Genomic DNA, 10,904 nt, shown 5'->3' on the forward strand with positions numbered 1-10,904 from the left:
GACCATGCCAATAAGAGATACTGGTGTTATCGTTGGTGGTGGTGCTATTTTCAGTCAATTTTGCTCAGCCCATCACTACCTGCCTGTTGTTTGCCTGCACAGCAATCAAGCAATGAGCCAGACACCAGCTGTGTGGAGATGAGCAGCGTCACGCGCATGCCACCTCCTCCCTCTTCCTACCTGCTGATCGCGCACAACCATGACCAGTGGCGCTGGTGGAGACTACGCAGCCGCCTGTCGTCGTCACCAGATGCAGCTGCTGCAGTGCCTGACACGGCTGCTGGAATGTCTGACACGGCTGCTGGAGGGAATAAGGAACCCGGTGAGAAAGGTCAGTCTTCCGTCTTCAGTACAGTACATGTATCAGCGTAGTGTTAGCGCTGTGTCAAGACAACAGTTTGATGTGTACACGTAGTCAGGATGAACTACTAGTAGTGCTGTTCTCAGACCTATATGCAGGCTATCAAGTAGGTAGACTTCCTGGCCAGTGAATCTAGGAGGTGCACCCACTTACTTGATGATTTTTTTAATGTTATCGTTCTTCCTGGGGGGGGGGGGGGGGGGGGGAAAGCCCTTCGAATGACCTTGTGGGATTGGCCTGTTTTTACCAGTACTGGTTGTTGTTGGCGTGATATCCTTTTGCATGTACATGTGGTGGTGGTGGTGGTGGTGTCTGCTTGTTATCAGATCCAGCAGGTCAGAACTTCAAGTCATTTAGCAACGAACGGTCATACCAGGCTGCTGACAGTGTGGCCCAGGTCGGTGCTGGCATTGTGTTGCCACGACAACAGCTTATCATGCTTGCCATCTGTGGGAAGAAGGTGAGAAAGAGACGAATGGAAAAAAAGGAAAAGAAAACTGGGAATGCGAAGACCAATTTGTGTCACGTAGATGTCGTTGGTATAACCGTGCTGGAGAGCAAGCCATTTGCCAGCTCTTGAAGTTGCTCACTCCACCCTATCTCTGTTAGATTGTCTAATTACTTGCCTACACTGAGGCCTGATAGGGATGGAAACCATGCAGTGGATTGTGTATCAGTGCAATTGCCAGTATCCATTCCTCGGCTTAGAAACAACAAATCAAGCCCAAAAGAACTACTTCAAAAATAGATTATTAGATGTTTTCATGCTACATGTAGCCGGCCTGGCCTGTATTGGGATTGAGTTTGGAATACTAGTATCCAGTGTTGAGTTGTAGGTTGTCTGCTTCTGTTCAGAAAGCTGCTGATTTGTTGCACCACTGTGTTTTGCCTTAGATGATAGTGTAGTCTATGCTACTCCCACGATCACGATTCTGAAGCATGTACAATAGATGACTTGCACAAAGATTGTCTGGGTTCGAGACGGGGCAAGTGGACCTTCTGACTCTGACTTTCCCACCTTTTGAGTTCGTGACTTTCGAAGTTTCGCTTTTTGCCTGACGAACACTGAGCTAGTTTTTTTGGCTAGAGAGTAGAGTTGTTTTGATTCGGCTTGTATCGTCATGCCGAAGCGCTGCTACGCTCCTGAATGCACTAGCAGACGAGAGATGGAACTGAGGCTCCCATTCCATACGTTCCTTTCCGAGCCGGCCGGCCGGGAGGCAGAAAAAATGAGGGAATATTATTTTAGTATCATTGGTGTAGGCTGCAACAAGCACGTCGTGGTCCTGAAGTGTGACTACTTTCCCGCAGTGGAAGCGAAGTCAAGCACAACGAAAGTTTGTGGACTTCTCAGAAAGAACTCGATTCCCTTTGATTCGGCTGCACTAGCTCCAGAGCGACCCTCTCCTGAGGACAGACTGCGGAGAGGCCAGGAACCTGCCGAGTCACGAGTGGAAGCCCAAACCACGAAAATGAGGGGTGGAAGGACTGAGTGTGAGAGCCAGATGGCCTTTAGTAGTACTTCAAGTAGTATCTGACTGAGAACCGTTGAAGTGTGCTGGAGAAACGCTGCGAAGTCCTCAGGCCTGATGTGTACTAGCTACTGTTGAAGTCTCACTTGTTCCGATATGAACACTTCTTCAGCCCTGACTCTGAGCAGCTGTATCTAGACTTGGACTTAGGCCAGAGACATAGCATTGTAAACCTTACTGAAGCCATATGTATCCAATGCCTGGCTCTAGTGAGAAAGCAGTTTGGCGCAGGCTCGCAAACTATGATTCAATCAGGAAGTGGTGGAAAGTCACATTATACCTCCCCATGATTAGCTGGTAATGACGACGATGCGGCTCCGGCTGGGTTTCATGGGAAAGTAACTTGCATACCTGTTTAGTTGCAACGAGGCAACAGTACGCCATGTACTGAAGACATGATTGAACTACATGTTATCTCCTGGGAGAATGTGGAACAAATAATGCCAGAGTGTGTCTGATACACATCACAGTCTGCTGAGTATGTTCATTATTGTGGACGTAACCGAACTGCGCTGTGAGGTACCTTCTGCGTTGGACCTACAGTTGAGCCACTACTCTTCTTACAAATTCCATACAACGGTGAAAGGATTTGTTGGAGCATCATCAAACAGAGCATTCGCCTTCATCATACACTGGCTCCGTTGCCTACAGTAATTCACATTTTGACGGGGCGCGCTGGGACGATACGGAAGGAGCGGCGGGAACCATTGGAGTGCTCATGATGCTGGTTCAGCGGAGACGGATGTGTCAGGAACGGGAACGCAACCGCACTACTGTACAGATCAAGAAGCGATGGAAGAGTTGAATCTGTTCAGCCTTCTATGCCGTGTACAGGGACACAAGCGTAAAAATGGCTACATTTCGAATGTGAACTGGCGATGGCATTGTGTGGCGACGAACACAACTGCAGCTGCTCAAATTTCAGCATTTCAAACATTATGCTTCCCATGATAACTCACCGAATGGCTCACATGACGGAGTTGGACATTACCAGGCTAGGATTATCATTTGCTGTATTTATGGATAGTCCTTGAGTTTTCAGATGAATTGCTTTATCTTTTACCTGTCGTTCCTTTAGTATGGCACAATGTCCATGGCTGCTTCTTTGTCTTCATAACAGACTGGTATAATCAGCATGATTCTGCTTTATTTGAGAAGAAATAAAACTTTCCTTTCGGAAAGGAAGCCCAGAAACGTCAACCCCTATGGACTGTGCTTCATGACTCTCGTCCATCGACGTTAACCGTCGCAATAACTGCTGCATGTATGTTGTGCTGTGTGAACCGTACAAGATTTTACAGCTCACCCACACCTTCCCAACAGGCTCCTATATCCCGTACCGTTAGCGTTACATTGAATATGAACCAGGCTAGCACAGTTATCCTTTCGTTCTTTTGATGGCGGCGGGTAGCATGGAACTTGACGTGTTCTTGGGATCCTCGTGCAACACTTGCTGTTCCTGGATGCCATATTATTGGGTGCATCGAGGTTGCTTCTATGCTCACTGTTGTTTAGTAAGACAATTTTTTATAACTATTTCACCGAAGAATAAGGCAAGAGTATTTTTGGGTTGGTTTGGACGCCTTGCTTCTCTTCACACAATATACAGTCATGTACTTCCACTAACCCTACAAGTGCACATGCATGACTCATGAGCTGCTGAAGACAGTGACGGTACTGATCATGTACATGTACATGCCGTGCACCGTTCATTCATGCTGACAAAAAAAGTACACTACAGGCGAGTGTAGGGTGCCCTCAGTGTAGCCTGGGTGCACAGGGTGCACTTGCCCCGTCTCACTCGCGGCTCGGATCTTTGTGCAAGTCATCTATTGCGATGACTGCATACAGGCACAAGAGCTTTAGGACCGAAATGTTTAGGACGGGTCATGTAAGCACATGGATGAAAGTGCTCTTTTGTGTGTATTCTGTGGGAATAGCACCTCTGGGGTATGTGCAACACTTTCTTGCCGCGCCTTTCAACTTCCCTGTTGTTTGAATTCTTTCCATTTCACCTACCCTTGCTTGCTGGCTTTTAGATTGAGCTCTACTCGTACAATGCGTCACAAGATGTGATTACTCGTCTCAAGAGAAAACTGGAGCACATTGCCGTGTGGCACGAGCTGCGTACCTCATTCCTCAACTCCTTGCTTACCCAGAAAATGGGCTTGTTCCGGCATGCCACACTGGAAAGCATCACATCGACTGGACGTGAGGTGAGGCAGATTTACTAACAGTCAGGGACATCATTATACGTGCCCCCCACCCCACCCCATCCCCAGTGGTTGCTGCTACTTTCTAGCCCCCCGGTCCCAGCCCCAGTGGTGTACTCATATGCGTGCACAGTAGCTGTTTGCCCGATTAGGTCTCTGCAGCGCAGCTCGACCCCCCCCCCCCCCCTTCCCCCTCCCCAATGGCGCGGCATCTGTATTGGTTACAACACTTGTTCCAAGCAGCTTGTACTTTGTCTTGGTGCCATGGTAAATTCTCCCCCTGAGTTTACTGCCCAAGTTCCTATGTACTGTGTACTGTGTGCGGTGTACTGTGTGCACTATACACTGTACAGGTCATGTGTGGTTTGGCTACAGCTGCTTTCAATTGTCTTGTACTGTGTGTGCATTGTCTGGTACTGTGTGTGCATTGTCTGGTACTGTGTGTGCATTGTCTGGTACTGTGTGTGCATTGTCGTTGCATATCTTAGTCTTTTGGACTGCAAGGTCACTTCATTGACATGGAGCTGGTGGTGAAGGAGACGGCGGCACCGTCACGTGACGTAAGGATCAGTGGTGCATACTTTGCAGTGCATGCATGGTTAATAAGTATCCAGGTGCGGCTGCGTTGGTTCGTGTTGAGACTGCTAATAAGCCCATTGCGCATTGCCAAATATGGAAGGTACGAGTAATGCATGTGAGTACGCTGGGATCAGCAATGCACTGTTCAACACCCCAGACGACCATGCCCAGGTGGCTGTGTGGGGTGTTTATGGTACAAATAATTACGTCATTGCGCAATGGGCTTATTGATAAATTAACTTGGCGCTTGATGTTTTTGTATTGGAGTATAATCACTATAATAATACACCGCAAAGACTTGCTCATCGCCATGAGCCGCGGGTCAAGGCGATGTGCAACAATCAGATGGCGTGCAGTAAGGTCACTGGCAGTTAGGCCTTGGCGGCAATAGTAGCTGATACACATTTAGATCAAATTAGATCTCCAAAGTTTGCCTGACATTGCAGTTTGTCCTTCTCGAAGAATGCGTGACTAAGGCTAAAGCAAATGGCGAGCTGTACATCATTGGTGCAAGGTTTGCTTTGGAGCTCTTCGGGATGCTGCTGACCAGAGCTATGACATCTTCACCAGCATCGTAGGCTTGGAGCTCACCTGGAAAGAAAGCAAACTGTGCCTGGTGTGCTTTCCGTAGTACTGGTAGCTCAGAAGTGAACACTTTGTCCATATTACTGGTACCCCCCCGTATCAGGCCGGGATGAATCCACAACGGCTAGGGCACGAATCTTGCACACAATGTCCGGTACCGAGAACTTGACGCCAGCGCACGAGAGGCGAATCTGCCACTCCAAGTGGACCGGTAGCCCGCCAGCAGCTGTTCAATAATGACGGCGTTGTCATCACCATCGCCGGAGTGGCCGGCCGCAGACAGCAGGCGGCGCAAGTCTGCAACATACGCCTCAGGCGTCTCATCCAGCCGGTACCACCGGTTGCTGAATTGTCGACACGCATCTCCTCGTGACACCCCAAGTGTCTTTTTCATTACGTTCACCACCTTGGCTTTGTCCTTCTGGTCAGCTGACAGCATCTTAGAGTAGACTAACAGAGCATCTGACTCTAAGAACAGGGACAGCCTGGTCATCAGCTTTGCTTCGGTGTCCCAACCGGAGCATTCGCCAATCACTTGAAACTTGACCCAGAACATGTCCCAGCCGTCGTGTTTACCCTTGAAGGGCTTAACAAATCCGTCAACCTTCCACGTCGACATTACTACACACTAAGCTAACACAGCCCTACAGGCTACAAACACTTACAGAATGAAAAAAATGAAAAACGAAGAATCAGCCCTGAGCGGCTCAACCTCAAGCTAGGGTTTCGGGACCAAAAGATGTTGTCTAATCCTCTTCACTACTCCACAAACCACCATTACCGTCGCTCACACAGACCAGTGCACCAAGCGACCAGGTAGGAGAAACAAAGTTGGTATATTTACAAGAAGATTACAACAAGAAAAGATTCAAGATCAACGATCGCTAAATCGCTGTCATCAGCAAAACGTGCACGCATGCGTGCATTGGCTTTCGTGTACATCAGTGCGTGCATGCATGAAGATCGAAGAGTAGAAAAGCAGATGATCACAATCAGGGAGTGTAAAAGCGGGCTTTTACGACTCCCTGATCACAATCATGCATGATTTTTTTCTTGAGCCTCTTGTACGGGCAAAATAACACATTTGTGAAGAATCAACACAATTACATAAAACGAATCATCAGATACAGTAATGATTATACAGAGTCTGTCATTCAGTAGGATCATTGCAGGTTCACTGGATGCATGCCTCCGCCACCACTAGCACAGCAGGGGACTCGGGCACGGCAGGAGCAAACATGCTCCTTAAGCCACGCAGGCACATAGCACCACAACGCACCAGGGCAAACCCAAGGCGGCAGCGCAGCAAGGAGATAATCTGCGCGTATGGATCCTTGCTCTTCTCAGCCAGGAGGGAGGCGGTCCGCGTGAAAAGAGCATTTGCATGCTTGCCATAGCCACCAGAGGCAAAAAGCACAACGGGCACAAAGGAGGCATGCTCGACTTCGCGTACTCGCTCTTCGTACTTCCGGCGCTTTTCCTGTTCATGGTGTCTGTAGCTAGCAGCGAGGGAGGTGGCACGATTCGAAGACGCAAAAGGGTTGAACACCCGTACATCAATAAAGATGCGCTCGAATCGGCCACCCCACACACCACTAGCAGCAACGTCCAGCCGAGCTTGCTCCTCCGTGACAGCTGTGCGATGGCGGAAGGCCTCTCCGGTGACGGGCTGGAGGTGGGGTTCCACCGTCACGTTACGAGCGACCTGCCTTAGAGCTCTGGCGGTGATGTCCCTCACCTCGTTATGTCGCAGCGTCGGGAAGCCACCAAACGGGCACGACAGGGCGTGACTCACATTCAGCGGCTTACTGCACACGCAGAGGCTTGGGAGCCGAGGAGGTGTCCAGCCGTACCGGAGGCACAGGCCATCTCGGAAATCTCCCTTGGTGAGGGTGAAACCATGGCGGCTGAGGGGGCGGCAGGTCAATCATGCATGATGCATTGATGAGTCAACGTACAACGTAACCATGGATATAATAATAATAATGGCAACAGCAAAGTTCCGCGTCCAAAAGCGCAGGTGCAACAAAGAAATCAGAGTGCAGAACAAACAGAAATTCAAATCGAAAGGAGATAAATATTGTGGAGATGAAGCGAATCGGTTTGGTCTGTCAGACGGTGCTTGCGCCCAGCGACAGGGTGACAGCAAACCCTGTCAGAGAGAGTCAGTGTACAGAATAGAAATTCATAGAACGCGACACGCAGTGGAGTTGCTGTGGAGAGCGAGAATGCAAGCAACCACGTAAGTACTGTCTATGCAACTAATTATACCGGCGTATCCGACGAACACGCATAACAAACACTGTATCATAACAATGCACTTGTATCTCAAGGACATTAATCACATCGTATCGTGGACGTAACGATAGGCAGTAGTAATGTAAAACGACAACGTATTTAAACAGTCACAACAATAAATATCACACTCGTAAATGATGTTATCACAATGACACTCATTCTATTTCACCCTCGTCGACAACAACAAGAGATGAAGCACCACTTGGAAGGGGCAATGGAAACAGAAAACAACTCAGGCAGAAACCACTTGTCATTTCAAAGCTCCTGATCCTTCTGTTGAGTCTTCTGAGTCCCATTGCTCAGCACTCACAGCAAGCCAACAACGAGGTTGGTTGGGGACGACGTTTGTATTGAGTGAAACGACGAGGGAAGAGACAGAGAGAAGAGCGACTACGTCATGGCAAGAGAGGAGAGAGACAGAGACAGACAGACAGACAGACAGACAGACAGACAGACAGACAGACAGACAGACAGACAGAGAAGAGAGAGAGAGAGAGAGAGAGAGAGAGAGAGAGAGAGAGGGGGGGGGGGGGGGAGGGAGAGCGAGAGCTAGATAAAGGGCCTGGGTAGCTATGACAAATATGAGCGTGTTAGCAGTTTTATAGACCAATGGAAGATAAGGTTCCATACGGGAATCCGGGAAGCTATGTGTACGGGGTGCAGGGGAAAGGATGTGCGGGAGATGGGGACCTAGCACTTTGTGCGATTGCCCTTTCTTTTTCAGTGTTTTCACACTTTTCCGCACGCTTCTGTGTGTGATCCTTTTTTTAGATTATAAACCATTTACTTGTAGTGCAAAACGAAGTGGCCGAAACTGTGGCGAACCTACTTTTTTTTTTTAAAGAAAGAAAAAGAATTCCAGTGTAGTTGTTGCCACTAGAAGTTGATAGCATGCTAAATATGCAATGCTTTCTGCTGTACTCCGTGGAGTGGTCAATGTCTGTACAATCTAGAAACTGTATTCATTGAGTGATACACCACACACCACTCATCCACTGGTCAGTCTGTGCCATGTCCATGCTCAATTGTGCCTGTTGATCACGCTAATGTGTAGAACATATCCCTCTGTGTACGTGTATGTGTATGCCATCTGTTTGGAATATGCACAGCACGTGCGTCAGCAGCAGTCTCGGTGGCAGCGGTCACTCAACTCCGGTGCTGCTGGCCACTTGCAGAACTATGAACTGCTCTACTACGGTACGACCGAGCCGTCGTCTACAACCATGGACAAGAAACCGTTTGCTACGGAGACGGACCCCGTCAAGCGGCATGGCCTACAAGCTCAGGTCTGTACATGTACTGCAGTACACAGCTTTGCTTTCCCCTGGGGGAGTGTGGCGATGATCAATGCAGGGTTGACTGGACTATATGCTATAGTCCCTCTCCCACTACATTCTGTAGCTACTGCTTTAGTAGGGATCTCAGCGCGTGCAGTGCGCAGGGTGTTTGCGCATACATTGCGTCGTCGAGTTTTGAGTGCAGCTCGCGGACACAGCAGAAAAATGGCGACGGTCGATTTTCGACACTAGGGGACGCGGTGGACACTAGCGGAATCGTCATCTTCATTGTCGTTCGAACATACTTTGTAATTCCCGCCGAAGGACAGCGTGGCCAAGGCGATATTGCCCCGGTCGATTTTCCTATAATTTTCCATGCGGCAAGAACCCACTTCAGAGAGGATTCAGTCAAAAATTCAGACGTTTTCTCAGGTTAGATTGTCCTAACTTCGATTTTCAGTGCATCAGCCATCGCGAACATCGCCGCCATTATCACTCGGAGAGAAGACGTGATGCTCAGTAGAAGAGGTGTTCACGCTGCGTCCAAGAGTGAAAGATTGTGCTCTTTGACCCTCCATAGTTCCTCTGAGAGAGTGTCTGGGAGATAGGTAGCTTGGAGATGGCCGTAGAACATGCTTTCCTGGACGCAATATTCAGCCATTTCTACTGTCTTCTTCAACTTGATTTATTTCGAAAAAAATGTTCTTTTCCACAATTTCTGCACTGGACGCGTTTGGGATCGAAAATCTCACCTGCGCAGACTGGCTGCGCAGTTCACGCGCTGAGATCCCTAGCTTTAGCGATAAACTCTGTCCTCGCTTGTATCCGCTTTCCTATCTCTGTTTTCCCACTGCGTTGTCTTCAGGTTGACTTTAGTTTTGGTGAGGGTGACTTCTATGCCACTGTATTCATGTGTTAGTTCATCTACACACTGTTTTGTTTTGCTCACACTCACACGTGTTTTTCGTGTACATTCTGTTCTCCTTTGCTCACACTCACACGTGTTTTTCGTGTACATTCTGTTTTCCTTTGCTCACACTCACAGGAAAGATTTAGTGTGCAGCGTCGAGGTAAGTGTTCAATCACAACAGCTAAGTTGAAATGATTTCATTCTGACTATGATGTGTATGCTTAGCATGATTCGTGTTGATGAGGCGCGTGCTGCACACACACACAGGCAGAGTGGTGATATCAGACAGACACTCATTGTCTTTCCGTATGTTGTCTCACACATTCGTGCACATTAATGCATACGCATGCATGTACATGTATGTGCCCATGGTCTCTTTGTACGATACTTTTAGTGGGCTACAGTCGTGGTCCAGAGGAGGCGTTTGCTGTAACACATAATGTGGCTTGCACGTGTTTCTGCAGCTTCTGCAAGGCAAATAAAACTGTCTGATCTGTTTGAAGCTTGGCAACGACGACAAACAGTCCATGCTCCTGTGAACGTACGTTAGTTTTGCTCGCTGTTGCTTCCGGGTCACTGCTCTTGTGCGTGTGCTTGAAAAGTCACAAGTGCTTTTCTTCCACTGTCTTGTGGGTATAAAGGTGGGGGGGGGGGGTACATCATAACTTACATGCAGGTGTGTATATGGCTGCACAGTGCGCACACTTTGAATCTCTGCACTTGTTTCTGTTGGCACATATGCTTGCACGCTTGCCCCCCCCCCCCCCCACACACACACACACCGGTTTTCTGGTCCATGTCTACCGTTGTGCCCTGATCCTTCACGGGTACCTCCCCTTGACATTATTCTTTTATGTGTGACCTGTTGCCCAATCCTTGTCCAGGAGGACCTCCTGGAGTCCATGAAGAGAGCGTGCAGACTTTATCACTATTGTGCTTCACCCCTGCTATTTCATGAGCAGAGCCGCAAGTCTCTGCTGCACTCTCTGCAGCCACGGCCAAGGCCAGATGTGGGCGATGAAGACAAGGTAAAACCTGTTGTGCCTGTGTCACTGTGCGTGAAAGGCCCACTTGCTCAGCGTGGCACTGGCAGATTTCAGTGTGTCTGTCTCTCTGTCTGTCTGTCTGCCTGCCTGTCTGTCTGTCTAT

The 10,904-nt window shown here is 48.8% G+C and overlaps 1 protein-coding gene across 1 annotated transcript in view; it reads left to right on the plus strand.

Moving 5' to 3' along the window:
• The window catches only part of LOC135804772 (KICSTOR complex protein SZT2-like), an 81,436-nt gene that overhangs the window by 49,465 nt on the left and 21,067 nt on the right, over nt 1-10,904 (plus strand). Inside the window, exons 49-56 of the mRNA XM_065318727.1 lie at nt 103-331; nt 688-821; nt 3,933-4,109; nt 4,595-4,666; nt 8,678-8,854; nt 9,891-9,915; nt 10,220-10,296; nt 10,640-10,783. Coding sequence (XP_065174799.1) covers nt 103-331; nt 688-821; nt 3,933-4,109; nt 4,595-4,666; nt 8,678-8,854; nt 9,891-9,915; nt 10,220-10,296; nt 10,640-10,783 — 1,035 coding nt within the window. The remainder of the gene's footprint in view (nt 1-102; nt 332-687; nt 822-3,932; nt 4,110-4,594; nt 4,667-8,677; nt 8,855-9,890; nt 9,916-10,219; nt 10,297-10,639; nt 10,784-10,904) is intronic.

The sequence above is a fragment of the Sycon ciliatum genome, chromosome 1 (genome assembly GCF_964019385.1).
Source record: "Sycon ciliatum chromosome 1, ocSycCili1.1, whole genome shotgun sequence".
Classification (NCBI taxonomy): Eukaryota; Metazoa; Porifera; class Calcarea; order Leucosolenida; family Sycettidae; genus Sycon; species Sycon ciliatum.